At 37.4% G+C, this 23492-nt stretch overlaps 1 protein-coding gene across 1 annotated transcript; it reads right to left on the bottom strand.

Annotated features, from left to right (window-relative positions):
• Nucleotides 1-20654: 20654 nt before the first annotated feature.
• On the bottom strand, nucleotides 20655-22806 carry LOC113737526 (zinc finger BED domain-containing protein RICESLEEPER 2-like). The gene is made up of 2 exons (XM_027264750.2): nucleotides 20746-22806; nucleotides 20655-20681 (listed from the first exon to the last, which is right to left on the bottom strand). Exons 1-2 carry the CDS (start codon nucleotides 22804-22806, stop codon nucleotides 20655-20657), a joined length of 2088 nt encoding a protein of 695 aa, XP_027120551.2.
• Nucleotides 22807-23492: the final 686 nt, after the last annotated feature.

A 23492-nucleotide genomic window follows, 5' to 3' on the forward strand; every position in this document is an offset into this window, starting at 1 on the left:
CACTCTTCGTAAAAGACAAAACTATCCGGTCATTATGCGGTTTTTTTTTTCTTTTTCTTTTTTCTTTCCTCAAAATAACTTGGGTGTGAATTGAGGGATTTGGTCTGATTTGTTTTGAAATCCTCAACCCAAATCCCCTAAGCTGTTAAAGAATTTTATTTTAAGGATGAAATTTCAAATCCACACATAAGATGGACGTATTTTAGTTAGGATTTCAACTTCGTCCAATATAAGATGTCATTTGAATCTATTATACTTCTAATCTAATTTAAAACTCTTACATCTCTTTGCAACAAAAGGTTCTTTCGAAAAAAACTCCCCTACTGTGAAAAAGAGAACTTAAGATCCAAATCTCTCCGTAGACACCGAATTTTGATTGTCAAAAAACAGTTATTTCACATTTTTCAAGTCATATTTGCATGTACTTATTTTTTTTAGAAGTCGGGTTTAATTTCTTCAATTTAATACCCTTTACCTTTATTTATTCAATTTTCCTTTTGACATTTGGAGTGACACAAGCAGCCATGTTTCATTTGATTTTTGAACCTAAAATAAATATGTTTTAGTTTAGGACAGTTTGTCAAATCCAATTTCAAATCTCCAAACAAAGTCCAATATATAAAGTTCAAGGTCCAACCCATTTCTTTCAAAATAATGATAAATAATAATAATGAAAATTGTGTGTGTCCTAGAAATTTTATAATTTTTTTTCCACAAACATTAGATATCATTTTATATATTAACTTGATACTACAAGGGCTTAATTACAAAAGGTGGCCTCAGCCCTCCAATCATTGTTGGCTGCTTCTATTAGCTAATTTGGGAAGTTGTTTTCCCAATCAATGTCATTAACTAGTTTTGTTGCAAATTGTGTTAGCCTATGACTTCCTACGTTAGCTGATCTAGGTACAAAAGAAACTGTGTAATGTTCAAAACCTTTAATTAGGTCCTCAATGTCTTTCAGAATGGTTGCTACATGACCTTCCTGCATAGTGTTGCTTGTGATCATGTCAACTGCTGCTTTACAATCTGACAGCACTTCTAATTTTTCCCCAACCTACTTGTCTTGCCGTTTGGAATGCCATCCTAATGGTTAAGGTTTCTTCCATTAGTGCCTCTCCCATTTTTGTTTCCATTACTCCTCTCGCTCTCATAATATCTCCTGTCCTGTTCCTTGTTATTATCCCCTTTCCTGTTCTGATCAATTTTGAACTTATAGCAGCATTTGTAATGATTCTGATGATTCCTTCTTTTGGTGGCTCTCTCACCTGTCCTTGCTGGTTTTACCCTACTCCTCTCTCATTTTTCTTCTTTTCTCTTCCTGTAATCTCTTCATATTCAGCCCACTCTTGTTGTGCCTTCCCAATTATTTCTCTTGCTTCTCCTTTTTGATGTTCGAACTGGGCCTTGTTCCGTGCTTTTCCATATCTGCCATAGTATGTTTGCTGTTAGGTTGATTCTTTCCTTTCCTTTTGCCATTGTCTCAGTCTAAGTAACTGTTTTCCACCATCTCCACAGATTATTTTGAAGATCATGCAATCCTTCCCATCTCACTGGTGCTATTTTCCATACTGTTTGAGCGATCAGCATTGAAAAAACATTGAAAAAACATGTGCTCCATTGTTTCTACTTCCTCCCTGCACACATTGCATATTCTGTCACCTTTTCTTGTTCTATTGTCGATTGTCTCTTTGATAGCTAAGCTATTCTGCAGGCTCCTCCAGATAAACTGTTTCAGCTTGTACTTCAAGTTCAGCTTCCAGAGTTGTTTCCAGATGCTATGATTTCTGATTTCCCAGTTTGTTTCCTCTCCTACACTTTCTCTTCTCTTTTCATTGCTCTTCTCCTGCACGACATTTGCATAGCCTGTCTTCACTGTGTACATCCCAGATTTTGAGAAACTCCAAAAGAACCTATCTTTTCTTTTGAAGCAACTGAGTTGCATGTCGATTATCTGCACTCTATCCTCTGGATTGAGAATTTGTTGCAGGATTTCTATGTTCCATCTTTCATCTTTTATTAGCTGGTTCACGGTTTGAATCTGGCAGTTTGGAGAGCAGCTTGTGGTTACTTTGCCTGTTCTCGATCCCATTATCCACCTATCATTCCATATGTTCACCTATCATCCTTCTCCTATTCTTTTCCACAGCCCTCTTTGTATCAGTCTCCATGCACTATGAATGCTTTTCCATGTCCATGATGCTGATTGGAGGGGAGGGGACATTGTTTTCAAGAGCATTTGGATCCTTTAGGTACTTTGCTCTGATCACCTTACTTATTAGCGGATTTGGAGAAGTGATAATTCTCCAAAGTTGCTTAGCAAGTAAGGTTTCATTAAAGGCTTCCAAATCTTTGAATCCCAGTCCCCCCTTTCCTTTGACTTCTGATAATTTCTTCCAGCTTATCCAATGCATTTTCCTGTCTTGCTGCACACTTCCCCACCCGAAATTTGCTATACACTTGCATATATCCTTGCACAGTCCTTTTGGCAACTTAAAGCAAGCCATGGCAAAATTTGGCATTGCTTGAATCATCGACTTGATCAGGACTTCCTTTCCAACTGAACTCAGCATTTTGTTTTTCCATCCTTTCAGTTTGTTCATAACTGAGTTCTTGATATACTCAAAAACTTGGTTTTTTGATCTACCTATAACCATAGGCAAGCCTAAATATCTGTCACTACCTACTTCACTCATATCTCCTAGCTCTTGACACACTTCTTCTCTGACATGTATAGAAGTATTCCTACTGAAGTACACAGCTGATTTGTCAAAATTTACCAGTTGTCTAGGCACCTTTGAGTAATTCTGTAAGATATCCTTTACCTGCTTGGCCTTCTGGACTGTTGCTTTGCAGCAGATTAACGAATCATCAGCAAAGAATAAGTGCGAGATTTAGGGGCTGCTTTTGCATACTTTGATTCTTGTGACATTTCCCTGGTTCATCTCCCTGTTGATCATGTGAGAAAGTCCCTCTGCACAAATCAGAAAAATGTAAGGAGAAAGGGGGTCTTCTTGTCTCAGCCCTCTACCGGCTTTGATGAATCCCACCCTTTCTCCATTCAGATTAAAAGAATAAGACACAGAAGAAACACAAGACATGATCCATTGAACAAAAATAAGATAGAAGCCCATGCGCATCATCATTCTCCCTACAAACTTCCATTCAACCCTATCATAGGCTTTGGACATATCTAGTTTTAGGGACATAAAACCTACTCTTCCTTTTCTTTTGTTTTTCAGGAAATGCATGACTTCTTGTGCAATAAGAACATTATTAATAATCTGCCTGCTAGGAACAAGGGCAGATTGAGACTCACTGATGCACTTGTTTAGCATAATTTTCAGCTTGTTTGCCAGCACCTTAGATATGATTTTATACATTGTGTTGCACAGACTGATAGGCCTATACTGAGTCAAATTTAGAGGGTTAACAACCTTAGGGATTAGAGTGATAAGAGTTTCATTAACGGCCTTCAACATATTCCTGTATGGAAGAAACTGGTTACAACATTGACCACATCTAGACAGATGATATTCCAGTACTTTTGAAAAAATAGTGGAGACATACCATCTGTGCCAGAAGATTTATTTGGATGCATTGAAAAGAGTGCTTTTTTTATTTCTGCTTCATTCACTGGTTGTATCAGTTGTTCATTCATTTTTCTTGAGATAGTATTGGGAACACCTTGTGTTACTTCTTGTTCCTGTTCAGTATTTGCTTTTGTAAACAGCTGTTCGTAATAGTTGCATATCTCCTCCGTCACTTCTTGTTCAGTTTTGCACCATTCACCATTATTTCTCTGTGACATTGTAATTTTGTTCCTTCTCCTTGTAGCCAGTACACTTGCATGGAAATAAGCAGTATTCTTATCCCTTTCTTGCAGCCACCTGCATCTCGCTTGCTGACTCCAATAGAGTTCTTCCTCTTTATATGCCTTGCTGAGTTGAAGCTTCATATCCGTTAGCTGACCTCATTTCCCTTCTCCATTGGACTCTTTTATTTCCTGCATTTTCTCTTTAATCTGTTAAATTTTCTTTCTAGAGTTCATCCTCAACTTTCTGTTCCTTGTCAACAGAACCATTCTACATTCCTTGATCTTCCTCATCATTTTGAACTTTCTTGATCCCTTCTTTTCTATTCCCCATGCTGCCTAATACCTTTACTTTCCTCATTTCTTGCCCATCTTTGATCAAAGTAAAATCTCCTTTTTGATTTTCTCTGATTGGGGTTAGTGTCCAGAATAAGGATACAATGATCTGAAGCCTCATTTTCCTGATGAAGATAGATTGCCTTTTCAAAATGTTGATACCAGCTCACTGATCCTAAACATTTGTCTAGTCTCTTTCTCACCTCTCCCTCCCCTTCCCATTGGTTACACCATGTCCATGGTTTTCCTTTAAAATCTATGTCCACCAATTCATTTTCCCTGATGAACCTGTTAAACTCTCTGAAACTGCCCTTAGCTCTCACTTTCCCCTCCCATTTTTCTTCCCCTAATCTGATATCATTGAAATCTCTCACTAAGATCCAGTGATCCTCCCATTCCTTCTTTTTTTGCTCTATCATCTTCCATTGCTCTTTCCTAATGTTCTCCTCAGTACTAGCATATACTCCCACTAACCACCATACACACTTCGCCTCTAAGTCCTTTATTTTTGCCTCTATGAAGAAATTTCCATCATTGATGATCTCCACCTGCACCTCCTCCTTCTAGAAAAGAGTTAGGCCTCCTGCCTTGCCAACTGAGTCTACCACATGACATTGGTCAAACTTTATCTGCCTCTTAACTTTTTCCATTATTGCTTTTTGATTTTTTGTCTTACTCAAGAACATAATACTTGGAAAGTGGAGATTTATCATCTCCTTTAGTTGGGGAATTGTCAAGTGTCCTCTCATACCTCGACAATTCCACACCAGTACCTTCATTTGCACTGTGGAGGCATTACAGGGATAACCTCCAATTCCCCTTGTTCTTTGAACTTTTGGACCTCCTTCTTGAGTAATTTTTGTAGTGGTTCCTCCCAGCCATCTTCCTCCATTGGTTCACCGATCCATTTGAACTGGTGGATTGGAGTTTTTTGTTCTAGCTTCAGGGTCCTGCCCATCCATATCCATTTTGGTATTCTTAATGCTTGATTGAATCTCCTCTTTCATTTTCTTATTTTGCATTCCCTTCACACCTTCCTGTTGTTGATTCTCTTTCTGCACCTCTCTCCTTCTCCTCCCCTCTCTTTTCCCTCTGACATTACTTTTCAGAATCTCCTCCCATTTGTCCCTCTTGTCCTATCTTTCCCTCTTTCCCTCTTTCTCTCCCCTATCCCCTTTTCCTCCTCCATCTGTTTTTCCTTTCCTTTTTTTTGCTCCATTGTTTCCAGAACTCCCAGTGTTCTAGTTGTTTCAGATTTTCCCTCCCCTGGTCCTTTGATCTGATTTTTTAGAACCATTTCCTTCCCAGTTCCTTCCCTAATTGGAGATATCATAATGTTTCCTGCTCTCATCCATGGTCCAAATTGAGCCTCTCTATGAGTCTGGTTTACATTCATTTCCAATTTACACACCTTATCACCATGACATATTATCCCACATTTATAGCAAAAATCAGGACATTTTTCATACTTGAATTCAACCCAGACCACTTTCCTATTGAGCTTTACTATGGTTCCTCCAATTAGATGTTGTAATAAGTCTACCTCAGCCAGGATCTTCATGTGCCTCCCCTTCTTCCCCCCTCCTAGAGGTAGAATGACTTCCTTTACTTTTCGAAACACCCTTCCAATCTTCAATCCCGCAGCAATACTCATCCATTGGGTTGGCAAGTTCCAAATCTGAATCCATATGGGCGAGAATAAAAAACACTCAATATTTTTTTTTTCAAATTCTGCACTCCATTCTCTAATCACCAACACTTGGTTGTCCAGAATCCTTGGTTCCCCTCTTAGCTCTCTTTTGTGAGGACCCGTAAATCTTCCTTATTTCATAATATTTTTATTTTATTTTCTCGCATGCATTTTCTTCATTATACCCTATTATATTGATTTTTCAGAGATTTTTATAAGTGAGTAGAGTTTTCAAATCATTTTTCTAGTTTAAATTAGTTCATATTAAGTTTGAAGCATATTATGGATGTGGGGCCCGCTAGTGCGTTAAGTGCGATAAATTTTTGTCGATTAATTGAAGTTTTGTATCAAGAAATATTATTTTACAAGGTGCTAGGAAATAATTAGAGGTTACCTAGAGGGATTAACCATTGGAAGACAACAAGATGAGGATTAACCCTTGGATGCCATTTGTCCTTGAAACATTGGACCTTGACTTTGACTTGGACTTGTCTTAACCTTTACTAAACCAAATTTTGACCCAATTTCTTTCCATTTTCATTGTCTTGGCCGAAATTTATGGAGAGGAAAGAACAAGAGAGAGTTTCTTCAACTTCAACTTCAATTCTTACTCAAATCTTGAGTTTCAACCGTTGAATTATCAAATTACTCCATCCAAGTTGCTTACTAAGGAGGATTAAAGCTTCTAGTGGAGGGATTTGTGAAGGAAAAACCCTAAGTTATCATCTTTCTTGAGGTGTCAAGGTACTTTGCTTACAAACTTCCTCTTTACTTCAATCAATTGATAAGTAGTGGCTTATAGTTGGTATAGATGCTACTTTGTGGAAGATTTCATGGATTAAAGTGGAGTTAGCTAAATTTCTGATTTTTTTGGGATTTTCTGTTTTCATATGATGATTATGGTTGGCCTTGGATTGATGACTCTAAATTGTGTTAAATGGATCCCTTGTGCGTTAATTGCGATTATTTGCGGAAAATTTCAGCTTGTGCGGAAAATTTCAGCTTAGGGTTAGTAATCTGCCCTGATTTTGCACTGCATGTTCGTCCTTAAAGGAGGCCGAATCAGCCCTTGACCAAAACATGAAAGTTGTTGGTAATTGAGTTAGCTAGGTACCTGTAAATTTCAGCTCAATCGGAGCACTGTAGCATGTGAAATGACCAAAATACCCTTGACTACCCATGAGCTCTATTTCGCGGACAGATTTCTGTTTTCGTGGAGATTTCCATTTTTTACCATGAAAATGCATGATTTGGCTTTGGAGTCTTCATAAGAAATGTAGCTATATGTCTTGGCTTCGAAACGCCATAAGATTCGTTTCCATCCGATAAGTATAGCTTCGGTTGTGGTTGTTATGCCGAAAGGTGTTTTATCGCCTTTGATTTGTATGTGAAATTGTATTTGATTTGGGATGAGATTTGGTTTTTGATTGTAGGATGGAAAGTGAAGAAATTAAGGGGAAATGCTGTCCGTTTATTTTCTTGAAGTTTGAATAAGTAAAAGTGAGATTCGAAATGTGATTTGGGGATGCGTTGGACTTACTTTTCTTTAATGGTGTTACTTGAGTTAGATTCCATTTGAACTTGTATTTTTCCGCATGGTGATTGTGACAACCGTTTTAAGCATGATACTTAGTTACGAATGTCAAGTTTTGAACTTCAAATATTTATTCCTTTTCTGTTCGAAACAAAGAAGAGTTGCATAGGGTTTCTCGGCCGCAAAACCTAATTTTATCAAGCGAGGCTTTAGGTGTGAATTTAGGGTTTATTTATTTTTCTTTCCTCGGTCGTAAAATCTAAATGTACTCTTTTCACTTTAAAACTCATATGTATACATTGTACTAGTAAATATTCGGATTTTCTTTGAATCACTTAAACCTTTGATGGTTGAAGCATAATGTGTTCTTTTGATTATATTAGGCTTCCTTGGTGATTGAGGGTGTTATCCAGAAGGATATTTTGGAAGTTATTTTGCGTAAATAGGTGAGTGTTCCTTGTTTGTTATATTTTCCTTGATTTCATGGCTTGTGGCTGTTGTTTGATAATGTGTTAAGTGCTTTCAACGATTTTCAAAATGAGTTTTTTAGGCGAGTGTGTACTTTATCGCACTCGACCTAAATGAATGTGAAATTTTCAATGATTCAATGATTGAAACGTTACTTGTGCATGCTGTAAGCCTTTTGGCTAAATTGGGCCCTGCCCTTCGTTACCGATCGACTCGAGCCAGGAGCGGATTCGGTCGGGCGATATGGTGACCCTGGGTGAATATTTGGTATACTCGAGTATTACCTTGTTGTCGGGTGAAGCCTGACCAACGTCTAGGAGGGGGTGAATGAAATGAACGAACGAACGAGGGTTTTACTTACAAAAATACATTTTCAAATGATTGGAGGAATAAGGGGAATGACAGAAGAACGAATGAACGAACTAATAAATGGCTCCTTGTGAGCCCGTATCATTTTAATGAATGTGTTATTATCGCTTTCCATTATAAATGTTTCTTGAATTTTTTATACTCTATGTTTAATGTATTGGATTGATTATTTGATTATGTGTTCGGAACCTCACTGAGCTTTTAACTCATTCCTTTAGTTTTATTTTCCTTAACAGGGGACGAGAGTTTTGTATAGACTAGCTTAGGCTAGATCTCTGATTTTGTAATGGTTCTCGCCCTAGTGCTTGGCATGGGCTGGATGTATGCAGAATTGAGAACCGTTGTATATTCGATATTTGTACTCTCTTTTGAGATAGCAATGTATATAAGTTTCGCTTTAAGTTTTGGATTGTTATTATACTCTTTCTTGTGGTTTTATTCTGGTTTTGATTGAGAACTGAAGTGAACGACTGATTCCCGACGAGAGTTGGGTAGGCGGTCCGCCGAACCTTTTGGTTTGCCCTAGGGTGAGGTGGGGCTGTCACAGTTGGTATCAGAACCTGCTTCGTATGGTCTCTGCGCGGAGTGAGTTTGGGCTAAGTGATGAATAAGTATGAAGGACTAAGTGCTCGTTCGAGCATAAGCTATGAATCATAAGTGTTATAGGCCTTAAATCTTTTCATGGTATCTGAGAACCATAGATAGGTACGCCAGGTAGGAATCTCGATTGTAGATAGTTTACTCTTGGGACTGGCCAGCTCGAGATGTGAATTATCTTCTTTCGGATTCTTGTGCCCGAGTACTCCAGAGTTGAGGCGATGTTAAGTATTTGAGACTTGCATTTTGGGAACATGAATAGGTTTTGTCTGGCTAAAATGAGTACAAGAGGTCAATAGACATCTAGTTTGGATAGTAAGTGACGTGAGAGACCGGACGGAATTATTCAACTGAGACTGGGTCGATATCGCCTTTTCTTTTGATTTACCCCTTATATTGTATGACATGACATTAGTTTGTGTATTTGTGTATATGATTATCTGTCTAATTTGATATGTATGTGTGTATTTGACCATCTGTCTTCTTGATATGTGGTGTGTTATGTGTGTATATGTCTATTTGTATATTTGGTGCACTAGAATTTAGTTACTTTAGTCAATTTACTATGTTTATTTACTAAATTATCTTTTCGGGAAAAGAAAAGAAAAGAGAGAGGAAAAAAAGAATAAAATAAATAAAGATAATATGGAGGGAAGATGTAGTCACGGACGTAGTCGTGGCCGTGGAACTAAGCGAGTCCAAGAGCCAAGAGAAGAAAGGGAAACAACAGCCGAACAAAGACAAGGACCGAGAGTGCCACTTGTACTTAGGAACTTATAATGACCAATTGTTTTACCCGGTAGGCTATCATCTGAGTTCTAGCGATTTCGTGAGATGGCACATTGGGTTGATATGTATAAGAAAATTGCGGTTCTTGGAGACGAAATAGAGGTCCAAAGGAGACTAGCCGAGTACCGGGAAGGGCGATGGAAGCACGAGTATTCGGAGAAAATTGAGCTCTTGCACAAGAACATTGAGATAAAAAGGAAATACGAAGGGATTTCCGAGGAGGCCTTTGCAATAGCACAAAGCACTACTTCTATGGGGGTTCCGGAGAAAGCTCCAAGGACAGAAATTGCAAGGCCACAAGTGAAGATCTTTCATGCAAAGAAAAGGGGTAAATCTCTTGAAAGTCAAAGGCCAAAACAGGGTGAGCGAGGTAGGCCATTCGCTAAGATGGGTCGTGGAGCGGGTGGTGTGAAAATTTTGGAGACACTTAGGGAAGATACTCCTAGAGGAAACCCAGATGGAGAAGGACCACTGAGAGGTATCTCACGAGGAGATCAAACCTCAATCCCTTTCCCATTTTGTGGCTATTGTAGAAAATCCAATCATATCGAAGTGGGTTGTTGGAAAAAGGGGGGAAGGTGTCTGTGCTGTGGGAGCGCCAAGCACAGGATTGCAAATTGCCCGGTTCAATTGTGTGAAAAGAAAGGAACCCAGCAACCAACCAAGACTGACCCTGGACCGTCAAATGGAGAAGGGACTGGAATGAAGATCCTCGTTTCTTCTGAGGACGTAGAAGGTACAAGTCATTGGTTACTTTAGATTTTGATAGATCCCGTTAATAGAAAATTTTCGAGGACGAAATTTCTTAAGGGGAGAAGAGTGTGAGGACCCGTAAATCTTCCTTATTTCATAATATTTTTATTTTATTTTCTCGCATGCATTTTCTTCATTATACCCTATTATATTGATTTTCCAGAGATTTTTATAAGTGAGTAGAGTTTTCAAGTAATTTTTCTAGTTTAAAATTAGTTCATATTAAGTTTGAAGCGTATTGTGGATGTGGGGCCCGCTAGTGCGTTAAGCGCGATAAATTTTTGCCGATTAATTGAAGTTTTGTATCAAGAAATATTATTTTACAAGGTGCTAGGAAATAATTAGAGGTTACCTAGAGGGATTAACCATTGGAAGACAACAAGATGAGGATTAACCCTTGGATGCCATTTGTCCTTGAAACATTGGACCTTGACTTTGACTTGGACTTGTCTTAACCTTTACTAAACCAAATTTTGACCCAATTTCTTTCCATTTTCATTGTCTTGGCCGAAATTTATGGAGAGGAAAGAACAAGAGAGAGTTTCTTCAACTTCAACTTCAATTCTTGCTCAAATCTTGAGTTTCAACCGTTGAATTATCAAATTATTCCATCCAAGTTGCTTACTAAGGAGGATTAAAGCTTCTAGTGGAGGGATTTGTGAAGGAAAAATCCTAAGTTATCATCTTTCTTGAGGTGTCAAGGTACTTTGTTTACAAACTTCCTCTTTACTTCAATCAATTGATAAGTAGTGGCTTATAGTTGGTATAGATGCTACTTTGTGGAAGATTTCATGGATTAAAGTGGAGTTAGCTAAATTTCTGATTTTTTTTGGAATTTTCTGTTTTCATATGATGATTATGGTTGGCCTTGGATTGATGACTCTAAATTGTGTTAAATGGATCCCTTGTGCATTAATTGCGGTTATTTGCGGAAAATTTCAGCTTGTGCGGAAAATTTCAGTTTAGGGTTAGTAATTTGTCCTGATTTTACACTGCATGTTCATCCTTGAAGGAGGCCAAATCAGCCCTTGCCCAAAACATGAAAGTTGTTGATAATTGCGTTAGCTAGTTACCTGTAAATTTTCAACTCAATCGGAGCACTGTAGCATGTGAAATGATCAAAATACCCTTGACTGCCCATGAGCTCTATTTTGCGGACAGATTTCTGTTTTCGTGGAGATTTCCATTTTTTACCATGAAAATGCATGATTTGGCTTTGAAGTCTTCATAAGAAATGTAGCTATATGTCTTGGCTTCGAAACGCCATAAGATTCGTTTCCATCCGATAAGTATAGCTTCGGTTGTGGTTGTTATACCGAAAGGTGTTTTATCGCCTTTGATTTGTATGTGAAATTGTATTTGATTTGGGATGAGATTTGGTCTTTGATTGTAGGATGGAAAGTGAAGAAATTAAGGGAAAATGCTGTCCATTTATTTTCTTGAAGTTTGAATAAGTAAAAGTGAGATTCGAAATGTGATTTGGGAAAGCGTTGGACTTACTTTTCTTTAATGGTGTTACTTGAGCTAGATTCCATTTGAACTTGTACTTTTCCGCATGGTGATTGTGACAACCGTTTTAAGCATGATACTTAGTTACGAATGTCAAGTTTTGAACTTCAAATATTTATTCCTTTTCTGTTCGAAACAAAAAAGAGTTGCATAGGGTTTCTCAGTCGCAAAACCTAATTTTATCAAGCGAGGCTTTAGGTGTGAATTTAGGGTTTATTTATTTTTCTTTCCTCGGCCGGAAAATCTAAATGTACTCTTTTCACTTTAAAACTCATATGTATACATTGTACTAGTAAGTATTCGGATTTTCTTTGAATCACTTAAACCTTTGATGGTTAAAGCATAATATGTTCTTTTGATTATATTAGGCTTCCTTGGTGATTGAGGGTGTTATCCAGAAGGATATTTTGGACGTTATTTTGCGTAAATAGGTGAGTGTTCCTTGTTTGTTATATTTTCCTTGATTTCATGGCTTGTTGCTGTTGTTTGATAATGTGTTAAGTGCTTTCAACGATTTCCAAAACGAGTTTTCTAGGCGAGTGTGTACTTTATCACACTCGACCTAAATGAATGTGAAATTTTCAATGATTCAATGATTGAAACGTTACTTGTGCATGCTGTAAGCCTTTTGGCTAAATTGGGCCCTGCCCTTCGTTACCGATCGACTCGAATCAGGAGCGGATTCGGTCGGGCGATATGGTGACCCTGGGTGAATATTTGGTATACTCGAATATTACCTTGTTGTCGGATGGAGCCTGGCCAACATCCAGAAGGGGGTGAATGAAATGAACGAATGAACGAGAGTTTTACTTACGAAAATGCATTTTCAAATGATTGGAGGAATAAGGGGAATGACAGGAGAACAAATGAACGAACGAATAAATGGCTCCCTATGAGCCCATATCCTTTTAATGAATGTGTTATTATCGCTTTCCATTGTAAATGTTTCTTGAATTTTTTGTACTCTTTGTTTAATATATTGGATTGATTGTTTGATTATGTGTTCGGAACCTCACTGAGCTTTTAGCTCATTCCTTTAGTTTTGTTTTCCTTAACAGGGGACGGGAGCTTTGTATAGACTAGCTTAGGCTAGATCTCTGATTTTGTAATGGTTCTCGCCCTAGTGTTTGGCATGAGATGGATGTATGCAGAATTGAGAACCGTTGTATATTCGATATTTGTACTCCCTTTTGAGATAGCAATGTATATAAGTTTCGCTTTAAGTTTTGGATTGTTATTATACTCTTTCTTGTGATTTTATTCTGGTTTTGATTGAGGACTGAAGTGAACGACTGAGTCCCGGCGAGAGTTGGGCAGGCGGTCCGCCGAACCCTTTGGTTCGCCCTAGGGTGAGGTGGGGCTGTCACATCTTTCCCTTTCAACCTCTTTCTCTAACTGAAATTGAAACACATTGGGTCCTATTTCCATCAATCTTAGGTTCCTGGGGTAACCCCAGACGTGATTGGTGAAATTTTTAACTCCTGTGAAATTTGCTATCTTATCACCCATTATTCTACCCACTAGACTTCCTCTATAGTCCTGTACACTTAGTTCCACATCCTCATCACTCAGATCTATTCCTTCCACCTCTTTCTCCAACAGATCAAACCTTTTCAACGCACTGACAAGAACTTCCTCCATCTCCTTTTGGAGGATTCACGATTTTCCCAGTACTATCTCAAAATGCAAAGAGCTCCTACTCAACCTGTTGAAGAAACAAACGCAACCTTGATACAAGACAGGAGAAAAGCTATAATATGACTAGTGTTTTAACAAAAGCATAAAGCAGAGGAAAGAAAAGATGAAAAAAGGCTAGCTAAAAATTAAAAATAAAAGGAAAATGGGAGAAAAAACCCTTCCCCCTCTACACAGGACCTAGAACTACAAGGGTCTAATCTATGTGTGCATGGACTCTGCCTCTAGCTCATGGTTAGGTACTAGTGTTTCCAGTTGCGGAGAGGAAAGAGCTAATCTTGGTAGATTTGGAAACAAATGTTGTAAAAGGTTTGGATAGTGCAAACAATCGGGTCTTAGCTCTAGGGTATTGATGATTTAAGAAGTATCTTCTAGAGATCTCTGCTCGGACATTCTTGAGCTCCGAAGTTTTGGAGATTGTGTTCTGGTATTTGAAAATTTTGAGTTTAATTATTGGGCGGGAGTTTTCAGGAACAAACTCCTACAACGAGGAGAAGAGCTCTACTTTATGAGAGAGAAGCTCTCACTTTTGGAGAGAGAAAAACTTTTTTTCTAGAAATTATCTAATGATAAATGATAATTGAGCTTCCAAGAAGTTTCTTACCACCTATCATTTCTTCCACTTCTCTCCCCACAAGTCTCCTCACACATTACACATAGTAACCCAACACAATTCACTCCCAACATTCAATCTATCTCTCAGTTATTTTTGTCAGTCAATTTTCACACAAACACACACATACAACACATATAAACTTACACATGGTCGCACGGTTAAAATAAAAAAAAAAAGAAGAAGAAAGATGAAATTGTTTGCAATGAAAAGGAACTAAGGAAAGGCTTGGACTCGGGATCCTTTTTGTTCAAATTGGAAGCATAATGAGGCCCTTTCTTTTCTTTTTATTCCCTTATTTGTATTAAATCAGCTTTGTGAACCAACTTATCCTTTGACCCTTAAGTTTAATGTCACGCCCCAAATCCAGATCCCTAGATCGGATTTCCAATGTGACACGTCGTATCTATGGAATCTTACTCCCATAAATATAAAGTATCATGATCATAACTTACAAAATTTCACTAAAATTTAAATCTTACAGATACCAATGAAATACATACATTTCACCAAATTGCACCTACAAAATGCTTTACTCTAACTTTCTAGAATTTAAACATCTATCTATATACATTTCTCACTTATCTTCTAAATGTACATGAGTTGGCTTTCTTGATCAGCAAAGAAAAATAAAGAGACGTGGGTTGAATCGACGTATGCCCAGCAGATAGTACTTACTCCCCTGTCGGATCATATAGCTATACACATACTATATACATTTGCAAATTCGATCACACTACACCATATGCATACATCAATTAAAAACATTTGTCATCCCATTCTATATATTACATAAACATATTTCATTGAAGGTCAGTGGCATGCACATAAGTGTCCTCTGTCTGACATGGCACTTAATCATGTAGGTTCTAGAGGTGGCTCTCGTCGAACATGGCATAGAAATATACATAACATGACATGATCATATTCAATGAATATACTTGCAAATCATAAAACATATCAATCATGTCATCTCATTTCACAAACATAGCTCATAAACAAGTGCATGCAATATTCGACTTTTGAGTACTCAGCCTAAAGACTGAACCTCTTCTAGAAGAGCAGTAGATTAAGCATTTTCCTTGATCTTCACTTAATTTATCCATACAATGACTATTCATAACCGATCAAACATTTTTCCTGATCTTCACTCAATCATCACAATGACAGGACTATAGTTCCTACCATCTTTTCCAAGATCGTTTAGAGCTTTTCGTAACAAAAAATCATTTCACACGTCACATGCACATTTTAGAAAATCCAAAGGAATAAGCACCACCTACCTTAATATGCTGACTTGAAAATATCTTAACATGCCTTAAACTTGCTTTCACCTGTGATCAATAACATATAAACCTTAATTAATTCATTGCCTAAACCCCTAAAATACCTAATCCTATTTTAAATAACCTTAGAAATATGTTTGGGCATACTCTAGAATGTACTTGAATAATTTTTGAAAATAGAATATTTCCCATTTTTAGAAAGTTTTCCCTTTTTAGAAAATTCCTTAATTTGGTTATCCTTGAAATAAGCGTTAATTATTTATTTATTCATTTATTTATTTAACTCATTTATCAATTCATTTACTTTTATAGAAATGGTGCACATTAGTTCAGATCGAATTTGAATTTGGGGTTTGGATCTAGAACTAAACCCCACTAATGAAAAAGCCTTGTTTATTTTAATAGTTGGATTAACAATTTTTATTTGGGTTGTTAAAAGAGTCCTTGGATTCATTTAGGCCAAAAGTAATCTTTATAATAATGTTGGCTTTATTAAAAGACACATTGGATTTGACCAAATTATACTTATTTTAATTGTGTCATTCTTTAAACAACTTGTTTTCAATTTAAGCAAAAAGGGTTCTTTAATCTGAAACTAGTCCAACTTCAAAAGTTTTGAGCCACAAAGGAAATTTTTTTTCCAAATACTTTAGCTACCACATGTGACGCCCCCACTTCTCCCTAAGGCAAACCAAAGGGTATCCGCGGGACGCCTGCCCAACTCTCGCCAGGACTCAAGGCAATTTCCATTCAAGCTTAACGTAATACTATTCAACAATACCAGATAAAGTAAGAAAGTGCGAAAAAACTTTAAACTTAACCTTACATAACAATTATCCAATCCTTGTCTCGGATTTCCAAAAGTACATCGAAACCCAAAATGTACTACAGCCAAATACATCAAATATCCAAATCATACATTAGGTTTCCAAAAGTACAACCAACAAGAGGTCTAGTCCAAAATACATTAGAAAGCCTAATACAAAAGTACATCAAAAGGGAGTTCCTTCGAGTCTCATTCCAAACCCATTCCTGTTAAGGAAAACAAATCTACAGGGTGAGCAAAACGCTCGTGAGGCCAAGAACACACATGCAAGCACATTGTTCAAGTAACAATCCCAATTTAACAAATAGAGCAATAATATTGCAATAATTAACAATTCGAGCGGAAAAAAAATAAACAGAAACAATTCAAGGATATAGTAGTTCTCAGGAGTTAAGTTCCACTTGCACGAGCAATAACCTCCACGAATTGACACTTCGCCAATCGGGTAGGTTTAGTCCGTAGAACTCCACTTAACCTGTCCCCTTTCACCTTACATACCCCTGTATCGGGCCCGCCTGTTATTTGTTTGTGGCGATACTATTCGAGTATGTCAAGTAAGACATCTCATTAGGTCAATCTTATATATCTCATGGTTCGCCAAGATTCCCGACCAAGCCCATGCCGGCTCGAGTCCAAGGTCGGCCAATGAGATGTGGGCGTCCCCATGTGCATTTATGTGTCGAGGAGATTCACTCCAACGACGTATGCAGCCATAGCATACCATATCATGTATCAAGCATTGATATATACAAGTAATCGATGTATTCGAGCAATTGATATATTCAAACAATTTGAGCACGAGTTAAATCATTTCAAATGAGAACGAGCGCGATAAAGTACACACTCGACTCCATTTTCCAAAATCTCAAGTATCAATAACAAGTAATTATGTATCGAATTCACAGGAGTTCAAGTAACACACACTTGACACTCACCAAGTAAAACGAGAAGAAAAGGGCACTCGAAGTTTAAGCGTCCACCGTGGGATCCTTTTGTGGGTCCTCGTGTGCGCCAGAGCAAATAATAGTGAAGTATCACTCGTATATCCCAATTGTCAAGAAAGATTGTACACTAGTACAATCTAAGGAAATCTCATGAAATCGAACCTCAATTACTCGTAAATCGAGGTTCGAGTGGGGTTTGATAACGTTCAAGAGTATTTAAGTCTTTATCTAGGAAATCGGGGATAAAACATTTAGATAATATCAAAAGAATAAAGAGTTCTTGAAAAACTTTATTTCCTTGAAAGTTGGAAAATTTCAGTTTTGTTATAAATTTTTGAAAAATCGTAACTCACTCGACATAAGTCAAGAATTGGAAAACTTTATACCGTCGGAAACCTCTTAGAAAGTACTACAAGTTTCTAGAAGACACTTTTCCATGAATCAAAGTGGAAAGTGCTCAAAAACGAGTTTGAAGGTACTGTCTCGGTTCACAAGGCAGAATTAAGTTGGATTTTGGCCAACTTTGAAAATTTGGCAAAATTCACACGTTGTGAACCGGCGTCTGAAATTTGTATCAATTAGAGTTGCAAGTGAGGTTTATAGAAGAGCAAGTGGATCAAGAATCGGAGTTTCGAGTACCGAGATACGGTAGCTCAAAGTTGGGGAAAATTCAAGACTGGAGAAGAATTTCCAGATTTGAACTTCCAACATTAGAAGTTTAGTTAGGTATTGAAACGAACTTGGATTGGTACCAAAATTGGCAGTATTTTACTCTTATATGAAGGGTATCTCTCTATCAAATTTCACAGAAAAATACCTTCGGGAAGGTAGTCAACGAACCAACTAAAGTTTGGAAAAATTCTTAAGGCAATCTGCCTCTAATCCTTTTCTTTCCAAATCCAATCGTTTGGCTAAGAAAATCCTCCAATCATGGTTCATATGTGAAAGGAAAGTCTAAGGAACATTCATGGTACATTTGGTAGGTGTTTAACACCAAGAATTTCATTTAGTAAGACCACAACAAGTCTCATCTCAAATCTGTCCAAAACTAGGTTTTTCCAAAACAGAGCAGTGTTCTTGTTTTGATCACAACTCAGTCGACTTAACTCGGAATTGAGCATGGTTTATGGAATTGGAAAATACATTCATAGGGCTAAAAATTCACAGAAGAAAACATTTTGAAATTTGGCAAACAACCAGCTCGAAATTGAGCCTCAAGTTGCTGCTTCTACAAATCATTCCAGCAGAACAGAGAAACAGGACTGCTATCTTAAAACGAATGGTTCGGCTCCCACACATGGAACCAGAACGTGCATTTTATACCGTTGGAAAGGTATGGATGTCTAGCTTCAAATGCTACTGACGACACTCGATTTCGACGTCGGAGGACAAAGTTATGGTCAAAATGCTACCACTGGACAGGGTTATCGGAAAACAGTTTTCCAGCTTGACTAGTTCACAAATAAATTCATTTGCCCATCCAAACGTTAATGTTTTCCAATGAAAATTTTTACACATCTAATACAACATATAAACATCAGATTCAAGCCATTAGATCATCAAAAATTGGCCTTATCATGGCCGAACAAAGCAGGGGCAGTTTCGGAAATTTTTGTCGTGGCCTCAACTTTGAGTTTCCAACAATAATTCTCCATTAGGGGTGCAAACGAGCCGAATCGAGTCGAGTTTTGAGCTTATCGAGTCGAGTCAGGCGTATTTATATGAGAGCTCGAGTTCGAGCTCGAGCTCATCGAGCTCGAAAAATAGAGCTCGAGCTCGGCTCGACGTAAGAAAAGGAAAACTCGAGATCGACTCGTTTATGACTCGCGAGCTTAGCTCGAAATCTGGCTCGCGAATAGCTCGAGTTTCGCTCGATTTTCTAGCTCGCATGAAGCTCGAAAGCAGCTCGAATTCTAGCTCGTTTGGAGCTCGAGTTCGAACTCGAAAATAGCTCGAAAATTTCTGAAACTTTAAGCAAGAATACAGCATTTTTTCCCCATTTTTTGACAAAATTTGCGCATGAAATAACTACAATTTTTCACATATTCTTGATTTTGAGGCCTACAAATTATGCACTAATAAAATCATAAATGTCCAAATGTCCACTAATACAAATTATCCAAAAATTATCCACTAATACAAATTATCCAAATGTCCACAAAAATCCATTAATACAAATTTTGATAACTTCACTGATCAGGAATATATTTAGCAATTGTCTCAGCACATATTTGAAAAGACACATCCCTTCAGTCTCAGTAGGTTACCTTTGTAATCTTCCCTAATGCCAGCAATGGATCTACGAACCAACCTGCAGGCAACATGCAAGAGCTTCTTCAATCCATCAAGAACTTCAAAAGATAGAAATATACTCATTAAAATGAAATTATATGAGGAAATACAGGTCTTTTAGTCCAATTTTTCAGCCAAAGCTCAAAATATTACAAGCTATCACAAATTTACAACACAAAATATCTGTTGTAGACAGCTTGATACATCCAATTGAAAAGATATATAGGCACGAAAGTCCAGCCCCAATTTCGTTAAGCTGTTTTAGTCTCCCTCTACCCATTTTACAGAGAAAGCAAAAAAAAACTTGGGCAAAAATTAATTATCTTTGCAGAAGAACCTGCCCGGAAAAAAAAAATCAGATAACTTCAAACAACTCAACAAATTTCACGACTTTCTATTGAAACTGTAAATACTGAGAAGGATCAATCACAATAACTCAACAAATATAACCACACACTAGTGTAAAAGCATCATGTGTATTCGGATGTTATAAAATAGCGCCTAACTAATAAGCAAAGCTGTACAACCGAAACTTCAAAGCCTAAAGAAAACAAGCCAATGGCAGTTTCAAGAAAATCACTACATAATCAATCCAATACAACAATAACATCCAAGACAAAAAGCAGATTATCCTATGATTGAAACCATATACTGAGAAAAACAAAGTCTGCTTAGCAACCATACAACAAAAGAACTTAAGACTGCTTTACTTAAACATGCTTGAAAACAATCAAAATGGAATCTTTGAAGCTCAAAACAGACCACCCAAACAAACTGAAAAAGATCAAATCTTTCCAATAAATCCATTGCACAACCTTTCATACAGAATGAAACATACCAACTGAAGCAGACCTCATAAGAAACGGAAACAGCCACCATTTGCATCTTCAACCAAAACCCTCCTTTTCAGCACATCTTTATGACAATTCCAATCAAAGAAAACCAAAGTCTAAATAGGAAATTAAAGGTAAATTACCTCAAACATCTCCAAAGTCAAGAAATAGGCAACACAATCTCTTGTTTATCCTTCAATTTCTGAAAAAACAAAAAAATAAAATAAAAAAATTAAGAAATTGTAAGACCGAATTTAAATATTATGTGTGATAATTTTATTTTTTTTGTTACCTTTTCCCTTTTCTTCACCCCGTGTACCTTACGACACCAATCTCCAGCACACATCAACATTTCTACAGTTTCTGGAGCCAAGGAAGCACGGTAAGAGTCGATTACTCTGGTTCCAGCACTAAATATAACTTCCGAAGCTACAGTGCTTATTGGAATGGCTAAAATGTCAGCAGCCATCTTGGGAAGAATCTTGTATTTTGTTGTGTCTTTCCACCACTTCAAGGCATCCAAATTCACGATATCTACCGTTGAATCATCTGCAGCTGTGAGGAGACCATCTTCAAAGTAGGTATCCAACTCATTCTTGATGGGTTGAACACTCTCAACGGTAGCGATGTGGGTCAGAAATTCACTCATACCCGAAACATGGGACACTGATGAAGATGCACTACTGCTGCTCTTGGTTGGATGATCATTGCCGACTAGTAGTTGAGAAGATGATCCACTTTGGCCTGAAACATGTATCTCCACATATTCATCATATAGGTCATACAAGGCTTGTCGAACCTTGCCTATGTTGCTTTGCACTTCATGTGGAGGATAAAGCAATGGAAAACAATAGTTTATAACTCTCATCTTGCATCTGGGATCCAAAATAGCTGCTATAGACATTAACAAGTTACACTCTCCCCAGTACTTATCAAATTTCAACTTCATCTTTTGCACCATTGACCGGACAAAATCATCTTCATCATCAACCTTACTATCTAGTAGTACTTTAATCCGACAAACTTCATTTAGATATAAATTTGCAGTCGGATAATCACTACCAGATATCACATGAGTTGCTGTCCAAAAAACTTTTAAAATATTGCACACTTTTGTAACCTTTTCCCAATCTTCCAAAGTTGGACAGAAATCATAATTTGGCTCTCTATCTCTGTACCTGGGAAAAACATCTTGAAACTCCAGTGCACAAGTTAACATCTCATAAGTAGAATTCCACCTTGTTTTGCAGTCATAAATTAGTATTTTTTCTGGCAACTGCAGCTGGCGTACAATTTCAACAAATTGAAGGCGTCTTCCATCTGTCTTATTGATAAACTCCACACTGTCCCTGATTGTTCCAACTATTTCCTTGATTTGATTGAGTCCATCTTGAACCATTAAATTCAGTATATGCGCACAACATCTCACATGAAACAACTTTCCTTTTGCTAATAGACACTTGTTTCGGGAGAAAGTGTCCTTTAAACATCTCAGTGCACTGTCATTATTCGAGGCATTATCGACTGAGACTGTATAAATCTTGCTCTCAATTCCCCAATCCGTTAAACACTTGAAAATAGCATCCGCAATTTGGATGCCCCGACGTGGAGGAGGGACGTGCACAAAGTTGAGAACCCATTTCTGCAATCTCCAATTGCTATCAATCCAATGTCCGGTTATGACCATATACTCATTTTTTTGGTTCTTGGACTTCCAAAGATCTGTAGTCAAGCTAATTTTCTTGACTTTCTTTAATTGGTTCTTTAATTTTGTCTTCTCTCTTTCATAAACTGATGTGCAGTCGTTTTTGTTCATAGTCCGACTGATTCTTTGCCATTCCGGCATCCCTCTTTTTTGCATCAAATTGAAGCCTTCTTCCTCCACAATTGAAAATGGATGCTCATGCATAAGCACCCATTCAGCAGTAGCCTCTCTCATGACTGCCATATCAAACCTCCCGGAGTGAAGGTAGGTTTGAGAAGCTTTGGCAGAATCAGCAGATGGGAAATTGATCTTTGTTTGTTGTGTTGCTTTTTTGAGTTTTTGCAATCGGATAGCACATGACTTCCTATGCCTCAGCAAACTTGAAGTTGTACTAGTTTTCGTCTTCTTGAACTTTGCATGGCAATGAATACACTCCGACATAAGAATTTTTTGATGGCCAACTTCAACATCTTTGAAGTCATCCCATGCTACTGATTTTTTTATCCTCTTTTTTTTCCGAAAAGCATCCAAGCCATCATCCGCATCAGCTTCTTCCACAACTGTTTGAGTGGTTGTATGTGTATCACCTTCTAATGCTTCATCTTCACTCCCTAATTCTTCATCACCAAGAGATAATTCCAGCTCTTTATCAATGTTAATAGCAATAGCCTTGTCAAAAATATTCACCGGACTAGCGGAATCACCAACTGATCTATTAATTGGTGAAGACTGCTCTTGGTTGGACGTATCCATCTTATATTCTCAATTTTTTTTAACATGCCAAAAGAAAAAAAGGAACATGAGCAGCATTCTCTAGTCCCAAAACAGATTACTATTACTAGTAAACAAGTTAGTAGTAGTAATTATTTTCAAGAAACAAGAGGACAGCAAGGCTCATAATGACAAGAACATACATGACCATGGAATGATAATAAGTAGCTTGTACTGTCAAGTGTCAACACAGTTTTCACCCCCAAAAAAATAAGTAATTAAACAGATGTCTCCTTAAATGCCACTATCCCATAGTTACTACAAGATCTGGAGCAATATCAAGCCTCTTAGCACTGTCTCCATTTCATTTTAAGCATTTTTATTATCAGAATCCAAAAAATTATACAATTGTAAGCATTATTATTAGCAAAACATGGGACATCACAAAATTGGAACCAATCTAGGCATAATTATTATAGACAGTGTAGAAATCATAAGTGCCAGAGCTCATGGTAGAGAAACAAGTGCAGAAATCCAGATTCTTCAACATGATCGTGAGTCGTGACCAAGTCTATTCAAAGTTTGCTAGACCAATTTCAAACACAATAACCACCACAAATCCCATTACAACCAATGCAGAAGTAAATAGACAGTAAAAAGGGTAAATATTAAAACATAAGCTAGGGAAGCTGCAAGAAATGGGTTCCTTAAGCCTACCCACAGCTAAA

The sequence above is a fragment of the Coffea arabica genome, chromosome 3e (assembly GCF_036785885.1).
Source record: "Coffea arabica cultivar ET-39 chromosome 3e, Coffea Arabica ET-39 HiFi, whole genome shotgun sequence".
NCBI lineage: Eukaryota > Viridiplantae > Streptophyta > Magnoliopsida > Gentianales > Rubiaceae > Coffea > Coffea arabica.

Bases quoted from the DNA above. Each gene is read 5' to 3' on its own strand.
- LOC113737526 (XM_027264750.2), bottom strand. From the start codon at position 22,806: ATGGATACGTCCAACCAAGAGCAGTCTTCACCAATTAATAGATCAGTT. The intron at 20,682-20,745 runs GTAATCGACTCT...TGTGTGCTGGAG, and splicing joins TATTTAGTGCTGGAACCAGA to ATTGGTGTCGTAAGGTACAC.